The sequence below is a fragment of the Hoplias malabaricus genome, chromosome 1 (genome assembly GCF_029633855.1).
Source record: "Hoplias malabaricus isolate fHopMal1 chromosome 1, fHopMal1.hap1, whole genome shotgun sequence".
Classification (NCBI taxonomy): domain Eukaryota; kingdom Metazoa; phylum Chordata; class Actinopteri; order Characiformes; family Erythrinidae; genus Hoplias; species Hoplias malabaricus.
This window is the reverse complement of record NC_089800.1, coordinates 29631770-29652183: the sequence shown is the minus strand read 5'-3', so window position 1 is coordinate 29652183 and position 20414 is coordinate 29631770. Positions and strand designations below refer to the sequence as shown.

Here is a 20414-nt window from a genome sequence, read left to right as displayed (position 1 = left end):
GACTTAAAACAATAGCTGCTGTACTGAACACCAGCATGACTATGATTCAGCCACAGGAGGAGAACTGAAGATAATTTCAGTCATGTTGACATTCAATAACAACACCACCTCCAATGTGATACTGTCCTTATACAACAGCTCTTCAAGCCCCATTTATTAGGGAACAGTAATAAGCCACAATAGATTATGATTTGTTTGTTGTCGCCCACACATATAGCTCCTCAACTGAACTGGGATTTGACCTTGCTGAGGAACACAAACATTCTCGTGTACACTAGCATGCTGCTTGTGTAGGTCTGCATTAGTGCAGACAGCTGCAATGTACATTTATATGTAGAAAGCTGTGTTCATACAGTGGAATGGATTCTGCAAAAAATTTCTGCAAGAACCATGAGCATTCTGCTCATGACAGCTTTTGCAGGTGGCACAGATTTTTTATGGGCAGTGAATAAAAAAAAATGCTAAGTGAACATGTGATAGGATACATAACATATGTGTATCCTGCCATAGATATAATGGCATTTTGAGTACTCTACTCTCTGCACATCACTGCTGCTCTAGATCCCCGCCACCCAAACTTTTTTTTTTTAAACCCAAACCCATGTGGAGTCAAAAGTCCCATTGCTGTTACACATTATGTTAACACTGATCTCCCTACGCTATACCAGCCACTGACCTTTATATGATACCTGATTAATCTCACTAACAATAACACCTTATCCTCATATCTCCCACCCCATGTCTGTTAGAGAGTAAACCCCTGAGTCTGGAGGGAAGAGTCTCTGACTGAGAGAGGCTGGGAGGATTGTTGGAGATCACAGATGGACTTGTGGAAGAGCTGTGGATGATTCTGGAGGAGGGAGACCAACTGTTCAGCGCCACAACAAATGTTCACCGCAGGAAAACGCCTCTATTCACCAAGTGACGGCAACGACAGAGCACCTCGCCAAGATGATATAACCCCCAGAGATGACACAGACTCAGAAGCTTTTTGCTCACCTCAGTTTTCAGTATAAATATATTTTCAGTGCAGTTTTGTCAGTCTACAATATCATTATTCATTCATTCATCTTCTATAACAGCCAGAGACTGATCAACACCCAAACAATAATGCTATGTTGTGCTCCTAAACATTGAAGAACATGGGGAAAAAAGGGGCTGATCTGAGTCTATTTTGGCATTTGCCACTGCCCCCATGTGTCAATGGGGAATTAAAGGAGCAGGGTCATCCAAAACAGTTCCCAGCATGCCTCACAGTCACCCCAGTGAAGGACAGTGTTCTTGTTTATTTTTACATGTGCTGTGTGTAGTTGTAGTTTGTTGTAGATGTATTTGTGTGGTTATGTTTTGTGTGAAAGGGTGGCACGGTGGCACAGCAGGTAGTGTCGCAGTCACACAGCTCCAGGGACCTGGAGGTTGTGGTTTCAATTCCCGCTCCGGGTGACTGTCTGTGAGGAGTTGGTGTGTTCTCCCCGTGTCCGCGTGGGGTTCCTCCAGGGTGTATTCCTGCCTTACGTCCACTGATGCCAGGTAGGCTCTGGACCCACTGCGACCCTGAACTGGATAAGCGGTTACAGATAATGAATGAATGAATGTTTTGTGTGAGGATGAAGCTTGTGTGTTATCTGATAATCCATTGTCCTCAAAACTCTTTCCAAGGTTGGTGACCCCTACCAGACACTCGATAAAACCTTCTCCACTACTTGGCTACAACATAAATGTATAAAAATAATCAACATGTTCAACTTGTCTACTTTAGGGCTGGAGTTATTTATAAATGTATTTTTTATTTTATATAATATTTAGTAATATGGTTTGTTTCTAATAATTTAAAGATGGAGGTTTTTAAGTGAGAAACTGGTACAGAAAACATGAACACAGCTGGGTTCCCATTCGGCTCTGATATTCCACTCAAACAACTGCAAATACTTTGTAAAAATTCAAACAGTCCAGCTCAACCTTGATACCAAACATTTATTACAATATGTATAAGACATATCATCCCCAATCAAAACACAAAGCCATCTTCATTTCAGATCCAAAGATCTAATCTAAACGCTCAGCCCATTTTCACATTTTGGACCTTTGTATTTAAAAGCAAGAATGAAAAAGATTTTTTATGGCACTCAACTGAATGTCCACCCTGTCTCCTGTTTCTCGTATGAAATGTCGGACACTTTATCCAAACGTCACGTCCGTCTTCTAATGGACACTGGCAAAGATACAAAGATCTATTTACAGTGGTACAAAGAAGATCCAGTGGTGGACAGAATGCACAGCAGAGCAGAAATCAAAGAACCAACCATCACCATTAAAAGGCATTGTTTACAAAAACCGAACCAAAGCAATAAAAATCAGAAGGAATCAGAATACAAAGGAGCATGCAGCTATGAGCTCAGTTAAAGCCAGAATAGTGTCAGGTACATTTATACTGTACAGTCATTTATATGTGTGTGTGTGTGTATATATATATATATATATATATATATAAAACTCTAAAGTTAAATGCCTCACATCTCATAAATTCTTTAGACGTACACTCCATTGAAAATACGTATATGTATAGCAACGTTATCTAATTTCAAAGGAAAGAAATTAATAAAAAATACCTAAATCAATAGGTTATAGAAATGATACTGTACACAGACTAAATTCAACTCTCAACAAGATCAGGGTTAATACATTCTTTTTGGCATTTTTTTTTTATATTATTGTTATTGTTATTCATTATCATTATTCTGTAAATGATATTACATGGCATTAGCAAGGATGTAAACAAAGGGTCTTAAACGCACAGTTTCTGCAGATGCTTTCTTCTTGTGTTCTCTCTGGCTTAAAAAAATGACCAGCAAGGCCAGCCTTGTCCATAAATTATTTCAACCCATCAAAAGCATTTACTAAATTTTGCTCCTGAAAAAATACTAAAATAAAATAACAAGATAAGGAGTAATTAGTAAACTTGTAATTGGCAAAACGAGTAGGCCTTAAGACACTTACAATACTGGACAACAGTCAGAGCTAAAATTACCAGCTACCACACTCAGAAATGGCTCCTGAAACTGAATGATATGTATGTAACAGCTGGACATGAATAAAAATGAAGGGTGGTCTCTGACTTTTGCACAGCACTGTAAGCTCACTAGTTCCACAAAGCCATGTCAATCCCACACAGTCTGCCCACAATAGCAGTGTAATGCACCAGGAGGAAATTATAAATGTGTCTGTTGGTTCTGCACCATATTAAGAAGTCACTGTACTATATTGGCACACAACAATAACTGACTGTAAATCTGAGGCACTATATGAATGATGAGTATTAGCGAAATATTCGGGTGAAGGTGGAAGAGACTGTGGCCGGCGATTCTTCAGGAGCCTCATGTTTGGAGAGTGACTCATTTCTCTGAGTCCTCCTACTAGACGTGTGGAGGTGGAAGAGGAAAAAGAAAATGGGCCCAACAATAACATCACTGAAGCTATTCAGCCCCACAACAAAGGCATGGAAATGCAATTTACAACCACAAGGATGAAGGAGGGGCAGAACGCAGCCCAAAATAAACCCTACTGATGAAGAAAGCGTAAAAGAAACCTACGGTTAACTGATTAAAAGGCAGGTAACGTTTGGAGGCGCGTCTGAATCTCCTTCTGCATTTGTGTACGTACACTATTAAAACGATGGCTTTTCTATTGTTCTTGATTAAAGAAATTTAAAGACATTAGTTCTGTTTAAACCAGTGTCTACACAGAACCAACTTTTTCACATAAAGTAAATATACAATTATGAAGAACTACAGTTCTCACAGCAAAACAAACTCGACCGTCCTGTTTGTGTTCATACAGATGCTCCTCCCTCAAGGCTATGACAGATTTTCCGAGTTCATCTTTTAATGTGGAACTCTATGTTCCAATAAGATGTATAATAACATAAAATAAGAATTTAGTTTGTTGGTGGTTGGAGTTTAACTTGCATGTAAGTTTATATTGACTATTTAAAATAGTAAATGAAACTGTTTGGATTATTAGCACTTACTTAGCTATGGTCTCCCAAATTTGGAGTCTGTTCCACCTAAACTAATGAACCTCTGCATCTTTTAAGGTGGAATGGCGTTAGCAACAATACACAACATTTGTCCATTCCCCCTTAAGTGGTCCTTAACTAAACTTGCTGCATCACTGAAACAGCAAAGTTAAAAGTCAAAGTTATGCACCTATAAAAGCAGAATAACACAATATCCTCATCCCATATCATGTCATTTAACTTTTAATCTGCCAGAGGGAGAGAGTGCCAGAGCCAGCAACTGAGAGATGGAACATTGAAGCAGGTGACGGAGCTGAAACAAAAGCAGGAAGTAGTATTTTGTGTGTAGACTATTGTTTTGGTGTTCAGTCCGAGCCACTTTCTTTGATTCCCATTTACAGAGCCAGGGCTGTGTACTTTTTCCAACACGCCAACAGACCAAGATGCAGCAAATGGTGAGGATACATTCTATGAATTGAAAAGGATAATTGATTGAAATAAAGGATAAATGATAATTATGATTGAAAAGGAATTTCTTTGAAATGAAAAGGATACTGGATTAAAACGGATAAATTAAGCATGGTGAAATTGTTCTTCGGATGTACAAAGAATGTGATGTGGGGTTCTATATAGCACCAAGAAATGGTTCTCTCTTGTTTTGATGTGCAGCTTGTAACAGTAGAAGAACCATTTTCAAAAGGTTTCTATATAGAAAAATATTCAACCATTCAAACCATTTCACCATGCAAAGTGAGGCATACAAATGGTCCTATGCGTGACTTGAATGTGGTTCTTTAATCAAGAACTTTTGTGGAACCATCATTTTTTAAGAGCGCAGCTTAAGGCAGGCATCTTTTTTTTTCTTTAGAAATCCATTGTCTCGAAGCAAAAGAGCACGACCTCAGTGATAATTTCATTTATCACCACACACACACTGCATAGGGGGTGCTATAACAAGCCCCACCCCTTCCACCCATGTCTTATCATTTGATCATTTGGTTTCTTTCTTTATGTGATTTGGCTCTCTGTAAACATCTAGTCATGCACCTTCCATGTTCATAAAGTTAGGCTTTAGATAATAATTATTACTTATTCGCGGTGACATTGTAATGAGGCTGAATAATGGCCTGTTGAGTATTTACAACTGAGAAAACATAGATTTTCACACTGGATTATAGCATGAAAAGCACCCACGTGTTGTCGTCTGAGGCGACACACATGTTCCTTTAGGACGAGGATAGTGTAGCAGGTAGAGCAGACATTAAATCAGTCCTTTAAATTATGGTAGCAAGGATTATAAAACAGAATCGTCCACTATGAGCGAGGGACCTCAAAAAAAGGTTATTGTGCTTTCTCAATGTCACAGTACAGTGAAGAAGGTAGGGGGGATGCACAATGCTGACTTACACAGGTCACAGAGAGCCACCTGGCTGTCAGAAATGGGGTGGTGGGGGGGGGGGGTGTCCAGTATTAGCCTCCATCTGTCCCTCTTGAGAACTGCAAGTAATAGAGCAAGGCCACTCCGGGAACAGAAAAGAAGGGATATACGAAGAAAAAGAAGAGTCTGAGCTCACTCTCTGAAGGTCACAGTTGGAGGGGGTGTGGGGGAGGATTTGAAAAAGTGCGGCAGGTTCCTGGTGTTGTCGGGGCTCGGTCCTCTGTCAGGGGGCAGTACCACACTGACGCTGACGTTGTTCTTGCGGCGCTGGAGGGTGGAGTCTCGGCTGGAGGCGATGGACAGCGTCTCAGAGGCGGCCTCACTGCTGGTCTCCACCGGGGTCACGCGGATGGTAGTGATACCCTGTGGCGGCTGTTGCTGCTGCTGCTGCTGTGGGTGGGGGTGGGGGTGGTAGTGGTGGTGGAAATGAGGATGATGATGGTGAGGAGGAAAAGGGAGCGGGACAGGAAGAGGAAAAGGAGGAGGAGGAGGGTTGCTCATGTCCGGGAGGCTGCTCTTGCCGTCGCATGAGCCATACCCATCTCTGAGTGAGTCGCAGCTCTCCGTGTCACGGTTCAGGTCATTGAGCTCAAAGCACTGCCGCACACTGCCTCGCTCTTGGGGTGGCTTCCACCTCCAGGAGCCTCCACCTCCATCCAGCTTCACTATGGGCCTGTTTTCTGGGTGTGCCTCCACATGGACAATGCCGGCATTGGGCTCCTGGTCCATAAGTGCTTTGTAGCGGATGGATCCGGTGCAGCTCAGGGCACTGCTCTCACTCTTTGGACTGCCATGCAGCATTCCCTGTTGCTTGGACATTGCGATGACCTGCATGATGCGTGGCTGGCTGTTAGTCCTGCAGACGGTACTCTTTTCCGCCACTTTCATCCACTTGTTTAAAGCGGGATTCCCTCCTCCACCGTCGCTAAGATCCTCGTTGTCTTCCTGTGGCGAAGAGCAAGTGTTTTCTTGCACCTCCTCTGGAATATGCACAAGCTGAGATGATCCTGGCCGGGACTGGATGGACACCCTGGCTCCTCCTACCAACCCACCCCCTCCGTTATGGTTGTGATTGGCCAGGGGCACAGAGCTAGCCGCAAGCTTCATGTGTTGCCCAGGTGGCATGCCGATATCCATGCCCATGGCGACAGGTTCGGAGCTGCAGCGGAGTTCCATGGATCTCTGAGGTGAGCGTCCAGGGTCAGGCTCCATCTCCATGGTCTGCAGAGAGAGCTTGCGGCTCTCGTTCTTGCTCTTCCACTGAGAGAGCAGCTGCTTGGAGCGGGTGGAGTCCATCGAGGCGTGGATGGAGGTGTGCCGCCGTGGGACGGGCTCCTCTGGAGGTGGAGGGAATGGCTACATAACACAGGGAAAGAAAGATAACATTGCACTTAGACTGTAAACTATACATTTACAGTTTTTCGCTTCTATAAACAGTACACATATATTTTTGGGCCAAATCTGTCTCACTTTTAGAAGTTTAGATGCACTTTCACATACTCTCAGATACAGCAGTGGATGTGCTCCATGGGCTGGACATTTGGTCCAGATTTCTTCCACAACACACCTGACATCTGGCCCATATACGGTGGAGCTTTGACTGAGCTGAGGGTGCCAGACTCACCCTGAGCCAACACCATCATTCAATTAAAGAATACTGTAGATATGGGCCAAGTTTGGGACAAATATCCCTTTCTATCTGGGTACCATACTTGGGCAATCTGCAAGTATACATTTACCTTATTCATTTGGTGGCCATTTAGTATATCTCACAGAAGCTGGCAACAGGGAAAGTTAGCTAGCTAACAGCTAATAAAATAACAGCTATACTAAGAAATGGCCAAATAGGTCAGCAAATATATCTCAAATGATACAAAGGAAGGTATGGAGTAAAAACACTAAAGGCCATAATGACGTGTTAAACAACTGGGTACAAAAAAGCTAGGTTAGCTTGTTAGAATAGTCATGACAAGCATACCAGCATCAGAAAAACAAAACATGCTGGTTTTGCTACACTTTCAGAAGAACTGTCACTGTCGTGGTACCCTCAGGGGTACATCTTCACTAGGTATGAATATGTACCCTTGAGTGTACCACCAGAGTGAAAGTTCTTCTAACTTGGTTTAGCCAGGGTTGTGCTGACTGATGCACAGTCAGATGCATGTCTGTGTGGTGTACCAGTTTAGCAGAGCAAATTCATTTTGTTGTTTTGCCTTTCTTTTTGTTGTTATTGGCCATGTACATTCAACTTGCTAAATAGCAATTAGCATGATTTTTTACAGCTTATTTACAGTTCTACCATCACAAAAGGTTATCTAGAGTGACCAGCCGCCTGGCTTTTCAGCTCCTAGTCCTCCAAAATTAATTATTGTTTTATAAACCACATCTGATGTCTGCTAAATTACATATTTAGTCCTTTACTCACTGTTCAGATTTTTGAAGTCTGTTATACAGGTTATGGTTTTTTATGGTGTGTGCATCATGACACACTGTGTCTGGTACAATGTCCTCCTTTCCAGGGAAAGAATGTGCCCATCCAAAAGTAGTCACATTTTGGCCACGTTGTTGTTTTCAGATATTAGATGTACAAATACATACATTCTATGGTAACTGTTGAGTAGTATTAAATATGACTATTGTCATATTGTAAAAAAAAACACTAACATTAAAATCACCATCTTTAAATCATGTAAATCAAAACTCACACATATTTTTGGATACAAGATTATCCCCAAGAACAGAATAAATGATTGCACATAAATTTGAGGCAATTTTTCCTGAACGAATGCAGTGACCAATAAATTCTTCTCGCTCGCCATTTTCAATGGTCAACAATTACCATAAAATGACAAATGGGGATATATATATATATATATATATATATATATATATATATATATATATATATATATATATATATATCTCATAAGTATACAATTATACCTTAGACATGAAAAAAAGAAGTGTAAAACAAATTTGTTCACATAAGAAATTGTTAAAAATTACTTGGAAAAGAGATACGTTATTGTAACTCTGATTTAAGGTTAAAGTGTTTTTTGTATCTATACTAAAGTGACCATTTTGGAGATATGATGTTCTGGAGGAGATGTTATGCAAAATTTTCTGGAAATTACAGCAAAAACAGGACATGTACAACATCACATGCTTACAGTGGAGTGGACTCTGGGCAGTGTGTTGCTGAAGGTGACCAGACTCTCTTTGCAGATTGGACTTGGGGGAGTGATGCACTCCACCTCCGTGCTGGCTCTCTTGAGGCTGCTGAGCGAGTCGCTGTGGCGGTGAGGGCCCCTCAGCAGGATGCTCTCTGAGCGGGCCGAGGTTGGCCGCTCCCTCACACTCAGGCTCTTGGGCTGCAGCAGGCGTGGGTGGTCCGCACTAAGGCTAGGCAGGAGAGGCCGCATGGGTTCTCGGAGAGACACGGATGTGGGGATCTGCATTGGGGTTGGCTGTGGCTGAGGCTGAGCGGGGAGCTGCATGGGGACTGGCTGTATCGGCTGCTGGGGGCGGAGATGAGGGAGGTGCAGAGGGTGGTGGTGATAGTGCTGCCGCAAAGATGTGTCTTCACTGGCCTTGAAGTTCCCCACCGCGTATAGACCCTGGAGCACAAAAAAAACCCAAACAAATTAACAAAAAAATAACATCACTAGATCCAGGCATGGTTTCATATTGTCGATTAGTGTCCTCTGACTACATTTCCCAGCATTCATTGCTTAGCTACTGCAAAGTTCTGTGGTTCCAAAACCAGCATGTGAGTAGTTTTGGATGCTTGTATCCTGTTCAACCAGTGAAGCTATATTGGTTGGTCATACTGGCTTCAGTATGACCACAAAGCAGGCTGTTTTTTTAGCCACTCATCTAACAGGTAAAAATACTTAGACCAACATGAATTTTATGCCAGCACAACACATGCTGGTTTTGGTGGTATCTGTACTTTGCTGTTTTTTCTAGCATAGCTAATAGGCTAATAAACACAGTCAAGCTAGCATTTGAGTAACTCTTATGGTCGCCTCAGCCGCAGACGTCTGATCCCTTCACTGCACTAATTTTGCCCTCACTATCAGGATTCTGCCAGTTGCATTCTGATGGGCTCTCTGTACATGAGCGTATACACACGTCCATGTATCGTTTTGTACTGGCTCTGGTACTGGTCCGATGTGAATCATAAAGGCTGCCTCATTCTATGTCATGCCAAAATAGCAGGCTTGTGATGGTATCTCCATAGGGATTATGGTATTATGGGCAGTAAACAAAATGAATGGCAGAGACATGATCTGCCCTTGAGATTGGAACAGAAACCAAATTGAAGTGATGGCCAGATGCTACCTTGCCTTGCTAGTTTTAGCTTGCTGCCTTCCTCATTTTGCTAACTAAACTACTGTGATGAAGTTGGCAGTCCTAGCAGTAACTTATCTGCTTTACTTGTGCATTCACAATAAATAAATAAATAAATAAAGCAAACAAACAAACAAACAAAAACACTTTCTGTACTAACTATGCTAAAAGTTAGCAAAGGTTCATTTTTTTTTTTCATTTTGGCTGGATGTAGTGCTGTGTAGAAGACTATGTTCAAAAATCTGATCATTTTAAAAGAAACACTATCATGTATGGTCATATGAGATGCATATCCAGTCAGAAACAAAATGCAGATAATTTAAAATAGCTTGCTCAACTTAAAGCTGCATGGCATAAGTTCGGTTGGTTAGGTATGCACATTTTTAAATGTAATTTTTTTACAGCTTTACCTTACTATGTACTGAAATGCCTCTCTATTTTATATGAAATGTTGAATGAGCAGATGTCCACCAATTTTAGGCCACAGTATATGATACTCAGGTAACCAATCCATAGAGCCTGAACTCATTTTTGATCCTTTGTGTGTGTGTGTATGTGTGATATTACTATACAAATACACCTGACGTGGTCTAAAAAACTCCAGGTAAATCCAGCTTGAGAGCGCTGACTCTTAAATGATTATTTCAGTGTTTAGCAGCAGAATAAGGACACTGTATTTCAGCAGGTTGTTCCTGTTTTCTCATAAAGAGCACTTCATTTAGTTGTAAACAATATATATTACATAACACAGATTTCCTGCATTGATAAATTTATGCCTGTGAGACAAGTTTCTCCATTTCATCCAGTTTCATTCATTTCACGAGTTTTTTCATTGTTGTTTATGGATCATGTGTGTTTCGTTACTGTTTGTGTAAACATTTCAGTTCCAGGACTCAAGTGTGTTCACAGTAATGACAGATATGGGTCAGTCACATTAACACAAAGCGACAAGGCAGAAAGATCAGAACTGAGCCATACAACTTGTAACATGGATGTAGCCTGTCACTTTATTCCCACTGAACCACTGGGGATATTTATTTTATTTATGTTTAACAAGAACGAGAGAACCAGCGCACATCTCATTTCATTTCTCTCTAATGTACAGTATACCACTGCTCTGGCCACAGGACCTTGTATCAGCGGACATATTCTATGAGGGTGAAAATGTTTAAAGCCACTGTTCACTCATATTTATGTATTTGTATAAAAACCTATGTTGAACTTAAGGATGTACCGCTGAACAACGTTTACCCAGTGTTATAATTCAGTGCATATTAATACAGTAAAGCAGTTTAATAGGAGTTTAAAAGCTCTACAAATCACTATCTGCTGCTTCTCTGAGCTGTGAGGGCGGGTTTAATCTCAGAATGACTGGCAGCATTATCACCATGGCAACACAAATAATACAGTGTCAGTGGGGGAGCGTTAGCCAGGTTAGCTTGGTTTTGGACACCCCTGAGCCGAAAGGAGGGTGGGAGCAAAGCTGACGTCTGTGATATGAAGAATACACATACATTGAAGTTGAACTCGGCCCAATTTCACACTCACTGTTTTAGTTTTTAACACACCATATTTACATTATCAGTTCATTATCAAACCCTTCATGGGTCATGGGTTCTTCATAACAGAGAAAAAATATCTAACAGAAAATTTGAAGAGTGTGAGGGTCCCAGGGGATCAGGAACCACTGCCTGGAGCAGAAAAAGAAATTAGCACTGTATTATCATTAATTATCTATACAGCAAGATTATTACTGTATTGCCTCACTCCAACCTCTACAGGAACACTGTTTCAGGACACTCATTTAGCATGAGAGAGACCACCTCGTACTGTTACAGTGTCTCCTGGAATATTTGTACCACACACTTTAAGACAGAAGGGGTTTGAAAACAGGTCAGTCCCTGTCCTCAGTGAAGGGCAGAAACGGTACACTCCACCCTCTTTTCCCTCAGCTCGGAGGAGAGTTGTAGAGATGAGTTTTCCTCAGATCAGCACGTTGGAGATCAGAGAGCAGCAGCAGAGCCCAGAGAAGAGCTCCAGAAACCTCAGCGAGGAGGAGGCGTGTGTGTGGGAGGACGCAGAAAACAGCCACGTGGGATTTACATCCTCTCTATTTATAAACCATTAAACACAGCATTGTCTTATCACCAAGAAAACAAGAGAACTCAATATCTTCCCTCATCCTCCCGTCTTCCCCTCAGCAGAACTCAGCAGAAACATGGACACAGGAGAGACCCCTCTCACTGGACAGATATGGCCCTGTGCAAATGTTTCAGCAACGCTGGTAAATTTCAGTTGATTGCCAAAGTGCAAATAAGGACACGTCCTCAGTAGAGAACATGTTGGGTTTTTTGCACATTGTGTCATATATTTTACTGCACAAATGATTTTGCTGAACAGAGAATATTGAGTAAAGTTATTCATTCATTCATTCATTATCTGTAACCACTTATCCAGTTCAGGGTCACGGTGGGACTGGAGCCTACCTGAAATCATTGGGCACAAAGCAGGAACACACCCTAGAGGGGGCGCGAGTCCTTCGCAGGGCAACAAACACACATTCATTTCCCACACTCACACCTATGGACAATTTTGAGTCATCAATTCACCTTCCAATGTGTATTTTTGGACTGTGGGAGGAAACCGGAGCACCTGGAGGAAACCCATGGGGACACAGGGAGAACACTCCTCACAGTCACCCGGAGTGGGAATTGAACCCACAACCTCCAGGTCCCTGAAGCTGTGTGATTCAGTAGGCCTCAGGTGTCTTGGCTTCTTTTGGTCATTTTTCTATACTTTTGATGTTTGCCTTTATATATCACATAGTAACCATTACCATATATGCTATATTTTTTCCCCAGCAATCTCTCTCTCTCTCTCTCAGCTTGTTACCCCCTCCCCACCCCCTTTCTTTATCCAGCTTGTAACAAAAAAGTCAGTAAATTTCAACCTGTATTGCAGTTTCCTTCTAAGACGTAAAATAACGAAGATAGTAAAATAAATTTCCCATTCCATTTTGTGCATTTACTCAAGTGGGAGCATGATTTGTAATCACATTTAAACCAGGGTATCTCAGTTTCGACTTTGTCTATCTTCATAAAACAAAACCAAACAGAAAAAAAAAACCCTGTATTTTTTACTGAAATTGGTGCCCAGCGTGACTTCGTTTTCACGTGTGGAACATGCCAATGCTGAGGGTTAACTTTTTTAATTGCTTCATCCTGATCAGCATCACCAGGGGTTCAGAACCCACCCAGAGTCTTTGGGCTCAGGGCCCTTGACAGTTCTGTGTTGTTCTGTATTGTATTATAATAGAGTGGCAAAGTGGAACTATGCCACACATCTCCAGGGTTTTGAGCTTTTGGCTTCAATCTCAGGTCGCTGTCTGTCTGAAGTGTGTGCATTACCTCTGGGCGCTCCAGTTGCTTCTCACTATCTAAAAACACATGCTGACAAATCCAAACCTACAATGTCTGTCTGAATTGTTCAATAAATAGTTATATGGTTTTGGATCCCGATTTTGATATTCTTGATTTTAAAAGTTTCATTTTGGCAGTAGCCCCCAATTCTAGCCATGTCTCTGATGGTTTAAAACTCACCAGGTAGATGGCGATGCTTCCTCCAATGAGAAAGCCGCAGTAGACATCGATGGCGTGGTTTTTGAACTGTATGATGCGCGTGAGACCGCAGATGACGCCACACATGATGAAGGAGAAGACCAGCAGAGGCTTCAGCAGCTTGGAGGAGTCCGTCAGAGTGGCGTTGAAATACATCTAAGGACAGAATACCCCACACTACATTAAATGCCTTTACCACTTTCTCCAACATAGCCCTCTCTCAGGAGGGACACACTCACACACTGCTACCTTACCTTTAAAAGAGCAGTCATTCCCTGCCACCAAAAGTAATGAATAATTATTAAAGTTGTTGTTTATTAGTATTGCAGTGTTTTTCTAAAAGTTGAAACTCACAAGAAACCCACATGTGCCACCCACATGGCAACGCCCATGTTTCAAACACGTTTAGTACAGAATATGTGACATTTCCAAGCCACTAGGTGTCTGTTTAATGGCTGTTACACCGGCCTAACCGAACATCCAAATCCACTAAAGCTAAGCAGGTCTGGCTTGGATGGGAGACCTCCTAGGAAAGCTTGGGCGGCTGCTGTAAATGTTGTGTGTGGATCCCAATGCCTGAGTGCAGTGTCAGGGACACTGTACTGAACAAACAGTGTCGTTCTTTAGATGAGCCCTAAAAGATCTTAGGCAATTCTTTAAAAAGCATCAAGGTGTGACTCTGATGTCTGGCTAAATCTGTTACTGTGGTCACTTTTGGTCTTGCTGTTCGCCTTGATCTTCAACCGGCTCAGTCCCTCCCTCTTGTCTACTCTCTACCTTATATCTGATGTGTGGTAAAGATCACCCAGGTGGTTGCCGCATGTTGCTGAGAGTTGAGGTGACTCCCTGATGTCCCAAAAAGGTAAAGCATAACAATATCATATTTAATTGTAGGGTGTGGTGTTGTACAATGTTGTATCAGTTTATCATGTTTACTGCTACTGGAGCAGGAGGGCCAGTGTCCAGCACAGTGTGGTGACTTTTACCTAATTCAACTCATCTGTTATCTGCCAAGTTTAGTAGATGCGTTTGAGTAGGGGACCCTTCTGTTGTTTGGGAGGTTGGGGCCGGGTGAAGATCCAGCCTCCTGTACCAAAAGGAACACTGAAACTTGGATGGTAAGGGACTATTCTAGTGAAAGTATCTCCAACACGAAGAAGCAGGGAGGCCTTGCCCTTAAGCAAGGGAATGCCTTGCACCCTGTGGAACACAGAGGTGCATTTTTTAGAGAGGCATCCATCAGCTCATCATGAAGTGGGATGTGAACGTGTCAGAGTTCATTGGGGCACGGGGGGCTGGATCTGTGGTAACTACAGCAGACCACTCTCTATCAGACAGCACTGGCCCTGAGCCAGAGCATTATATTTGTCAAGAATAAAGCATGACATTTTATAAATTTATGTTTAAAGCTGAAACCCTAATAACCCACAACCCGAAAATGAAACGAAAATAAAATCATCCTATTAATGTAAGATATGTTGCTTTTTACTGCATAGATTCAAGAATAAATTCCATGAATCATTACATTACTAATAGTGACCATTATGAAACACAGTGACCAGACGTTCCGGAGTTGGATGTAGTTACCACAAATTGACCAATCATTACCTGACAAGCACAAAGGGTGCATTTATCTTATGATGCATATAAAAAGAAAATAAAAGAAATGAAAGAAGAGAGCAAAAGGAAAAAAGAGAAGGAAAGAACAGAAAAAAGAAAATCAAAGATATGGGGAAAAATAAGAGAATAAAAAAATAGATAAATAGAAGACAAACAATGCATAGAGAAAATAGAGAATCAGAACTGGAGATAAGAGGTTTTAGACATTGCAAATCAGAGCTGGGCTCAGACTGATGTAATGAGAGCACTGAGAGTGGAGGTGAAAGTGTGTGAGGGGAAAATTACTTACAGAGATGTACACCGCAGCAAAGGCAGCTAGAGTGGCGTGCTGAGAGGGGAAAGACTTCCTGTAACACACAAACACACCCACACAAAACACACACTCGTAACTTCCACATGACTGAGGAACCATCAGACTGACTCTGGAGCAGTTCTTGCATGAAGGGCAGGTAGGTCCATTTACAGAGGCTCTGTCTTTTATATATGCATACACTTTCAGCCAAAATAAGTGGATACCTTGCTATATCCTGATGCTCTTAGTCTAAACACCCAACAGCTATACCATATGTAGTGTGCAAATGTAGGTAGACGCCTCTTCTCTGTAGTAAATCTCCATAGAAAGGCATTGTCCAAGAGTATGGGGTGCTCGGGAGCAACCTATGGTCACAATCCTCAATGCCAAGCATGGGCTTGGAGCAGTAATCTCTGGGATGAGCTGGAGTGGTGGTACTGGTCTGATCTAGATCAGCACCTGTTCACTGTTCACTAATGTTCTCACCATTAAATTCTCACAGCCATGTTCCAACATTGTGTGCAAAACTTTGTAAGATGAGTAGAAACGGTTACCGCAGCAAACAAGTCAAAAATAAATTATGAATAGCCGTCATTTCAGATGTCCACATACTTGTGGTTATGCAATATAGGACACGAATTAGCCTCAGGGCCGAGGACGGTCTACCTGCAGGAAGTCTGAACAAAGCAGGTGTGATTCTGCAGCACTGATGGACTGGAGGATCTGTCGAGGATTGAAAAGGCGAGCGAGAGTGTGTAAATGGAAGTGTGTGTGTGGGTGTGTTGGATCTTCGCAAGCAAAGCCGCGCTGAGCCGTGTGTGGGCTTCGCAGAACTCTGAGTGCTAACGCTGTGCAGCTTCTCTCTTCCCTCTGACGCTCATACACACACACACACACACACCCAACAGACTGCAGTGTGTGGGGAGACAGGAGGACGCACAAATTCTTGAACATGCTGTGGACTTGTTTATTAAAAATAATACATACACATACAACCTTTTTATCCACTGACCACACAGGAGCTCTTTGTAGTTCTACAATTACAAGTTGTAGTCTGCATGTTGCTCTGCATACTTGTGAAATGGTCAGGACCCCCACAGAGCAGGTATGACAGGGGTGTCATTAGACCCTACTTATGTTGCTGTTGCCCCACTAAAATCACTGCAGTAAAAAGTCAATTTTATCCTGGATTGCTGAGCTGAACTTCAGAACAAAAGACCCAAGTTCACTATAGACACTACATTTCCCATAATGCCCCAGTGTCCTTCCAATCCTTTGAGCAGATTTGAGTTGGAGCCATTTTAGTTCCCTTTTTTGTGCTGAGAAATGGAGTATCATGAGAATGTTAGTTGTACACACTGTCCTTTATGAAACATTCAGTTCTGAACAACGTCACTGTAAATTTGGAAATACAGACGGTATCTAATTACACAAATCTATCATATTTCATTGTATTTAAGTGTACATCAAAAGAATGTGGATGCGGTTTTGGCAGATGGCAATTTATACTGTTTCTGGGGTTTGTTTTGTTCAAGAAACTGCACATAAGCAAATATCCTTTACTGTTATTTGGTTATTGTTTTTTCATCCGTGGCAGATAATCACCCATTTTAATGTTAAATCACTTAACTACTTGTGATTTTTACTAGATGAACAATTTTGACCCTATGACTCATTGGCAAGCAGAGGGGTCCAGCTGTGTCTGTGACCCTCAAAACTCAAAACCTCTCAGCACGGCATTGACACTCACATGGTGGTGGTTTGTTAATGTGTGTTGTGCTGGAACAAGTGGATCATACATAGCACTGCTACAGAAGTTTTTAAATCCCTCAGCGACAGATGAGCTACTGTCTCTGACTTTACATGTACAAGGTAGACCAACCAAGGTGCCTAACAGAGTGGACAGTGAATTGACACAGGGTTTAAAAGCTCCAGCAGCACCATCTAATGTCCGGAGTTTGGTCTTTGGATTTACGAGGCCAGTGTTGCTAACAAACACATGAATTACACACACATTTGAGGCTCTGTGATTGGCCACTAGTGTGTTTCTCTGACCTGCCGGCGTTGATGGCTGCAGAGTCTGACCCTGAGCAGATGTCCTCCATGATGAAAGTGTTCTCGTCGCAGGTGGTGTTGAGGGTGGTGTAGTTGGGTTTACACACCGTCAGGAAATATGGGGCGTGGTAACCTGTGGACAGCTGGATGATGTCCGTGATGAGGGCTGTGACGCATAGGCCAAAAATATGGACTCCTGCTCACACACACACACACATACAAATACAAAATACTGCTGTGGGAAAAGGCATAACACCACTTTTAAACCTATGTAAAAAGTAAATGGAGTAATCAGTCATTTTTTACAGGAAAAAGTAGCACACAATGAAAATGAAGTGAAGTAAAATATCAAACAGTATTGTAGTTGCTATATTTGCTTCATAAAGTAGGGTGGTCAGGTAAAGTCTGTTTTAATAACGTGAAAAAGAATCACTAAAGACACTGACTGATTGCTCGAAGTGAAAGAACCGCACTGTGTCCTCCCTCAACATTCTTAAGATTGTTAACCTCAACATCATAAGATTTTAAGGCCATTTTAAAGTATTTTTAAGTATTTATACATATAGTGTATCTATTAAATATAACATATAGTAAATCTATTCAATTATACATATAGTATATTTATTCTTTCAAATTTCTACAATGTTTATCTGTACTTTATTTCACATAGAAAATCATCCAACAAGCCTTTTAAATAGGGACACGCAAACTTTGCACATCTCCCACAGAGTAAAATAAAGTTTCAGCATGAAACAAAGACTGTGTAAATCATTTTAAATCAAATTAATTAAGAAAGCAAAGCCTGCAAAAAAATAACAAAATTATGAAAAATAATAAAGAACTGACTGTGAAATAACACAAGGATAACAATGTGCATTCCACCCAGTGATCAGTGGCTTTCTTTATTTAAAACATTATGGACTTCTACTAAAAAAGGGCATGAAAAATGAATGCCTACCCACAAACCTTACAGCCCGGCGGATGTAGGAGTTGAAGTTGCAGCCAGCTGCATTGATGTTGGCCTCGGTTTTGATGCTGATGTTTCTTCTGGTCTGGCAGCAGTAGAGGATACCCTCTCCAATCATAATCTACAGAGAGACATTTCTCCGTGGTTAAACCAGGTGGAATACCGTAGTGCTAAAATACTGCACAACACAGCCCTGTTAATGGCCACCTGGGCTCAGCTCTAACGGAATCAGGGACACCTCCATTACTGCAGCCATAATAACACACACCTCCCATCAGTGCCACATGGGGCAGGGTCAGTAATGAAGGCACAGTGCCATCCAGTGCCACACGGTTGTGAGGCAGATTATAAGTGTGTGGACGGTAATGTGCATTTATTACTGCCCCAGCCCCATTTGTGAAATTTTAACACACAGACCAAGTAAATTGAATGGTTCTTCTTCAGAACATGTTAATGTTTCCCACAATTCTTAAGTTGTTTGATATCTGGGGGGTGGGGGGGTCTCTCTGATGCGAGAACCAGCACAAATTTTTTTAACATGAGCCAATATTTGCCTGGGACTAAAATCACCATAGAATATCTGGTGGAATAAAACAGTAGGGGAAGAGGGTGAAAACAAAGATATGACCAGTCCAGATGGAAATAAAATCACAGAGGAGCAGTGTTGATGCCAAGTATGATACATCACGTTTTAAGACATAGTATGTTACAACAACTGATTTTGTTGTTGTTTTTGTGACAGAGCCAGCCTCTTCTAAATAAAACTTTACCATAACTCAAATAAAGCAGACATGGTGTGTGATATAGCCTCATGAAGGCTGGGTAATTTCAAAGACAATAAACACTACTGGAATAATTGTTTATAAATCCATATTAAATTGATAAAAGTTTGTAGCCACTAGGGTAATTTTTGCTAAGTGTTTGCTACAGTAATTCAGCTGATTGCAAAGATAAGTGCTACGTGGATGCATTGGCATGGCTGAAGTGTTGCTAGGTAGCTGCTATGGTATCACACGTGGTTGATATGGTGGTTGATAAGGTGTTTCAGGTGGTAGCTAAGGCACTTGCTCTGGTATTTCAGGCACGCTAAGGTCCCCCAGGAGGATATTAAGATGGTTGCAATGGTACTTTAGGTGTTCTAGGTGGTTGCTATGGCAATTAAGGTGCTAAGATGCTGAGGTGCACCAGGTGGTCTTTATAGTGGTTGCAATGTTATTTCATGTGGTTGCAATGGTGTCCCAGGTGCTTGCTAAAACACATGCTATGGTAATTCAGGTGGGTGTTAAGGAGTTCCAGCATAAATATAATAGCCACACAAATACAACATAAGCATGATGGAATATCACATCTGAAAAAAATTTTGTGTAATTTACTGTCCACATTTTAGAATAACAATATCATTGAGGATTATGTATCATAGTGCACGGAATAATACTATGGTCAGAACATGATAATTCGAAACTCCTTTCTATTTCAGGTTTCTCAAAGCAGCCTCCGTAGGCTTGATGCATATTTGCACACTCCTGGCACGTCCTCAAGCACAGACAATGCCAAGAGCAGCAGCTGTGTCCCTGCAGGCTCTGCAACAGGACAGTCTGAGCTACCAGTAGGACACACACACACACACACTATGTCCAACATAGTTCAAACGCTCCTTGCAATTAGCGGCTTTAGTGCTCGAAGACACGCCCACTGCTGCCACAGATGTTAAAAAGCACACAGACAGCCATGTAATCAGCAAAGAAAAGCACTGCCACTAGAAAGGGATGCTCTACATTTGAATCTTGGAATGAATGAATGAAGCTTGATTGGACGCCTCTGGGATGAAATGGAGTTACACCTCCCAATGCCATTGCCAGCCCCAGCCAGCGTTCAAGAAATCATAATTGGACCTAGCTAGATGGTGGAAATGACAATGACTAAGAAAAAGTTGGGTGATAAATAAATGATATGCCATGTTATGTTTGTTCATTCATTCATTTTGTAACTACACCATTCTGATCAGAGTCATGTTGGGTCCACAAGGCACAAGGAAGTAACACACCTCAGACAGGGCA

The 20414-nt window shown here is 41.8% G+C and overlaps 1 protein-coding gene across 1 annotated transcript in view; it reads right to left on the bottom strand.

Moving 5' to 3' along the window:
• Positions 1-1968: 1968 nt before the first annotated feature.
• Positions 1969-20414, bottom strand: part of plppr4a (phospholipid phosphatase related 4a) — a 38761-nt gene continuing 20315 nt past the window's right edge. Inside the window, exons 3-8 of the mRNA XM_066661659.1 lie at positions 18349-18478; positions 17391-17586; positions 15333-15390; positions 13406-13579; positions 8624-9070; positions 1969-6809 (exon numbers count right to left, since the gene is read on the bottom strand). Coding sequence (XP_066517756.1) covers positions 5586-6809; positions 8624-9070; positions 13406-13579; positions 15333-15390; positions 17391-17586; positions 18349-18478 — 2229 coding nt within the window. The 3' untranslated portion in view covers positions 1969-5585. The remainder of the gene's footprint in view (positions 6810-8623; positions 9071-13405; positions 13580-15332; positions 15391-17390; positions 17587-18348; positions 18479-20414) is intronic.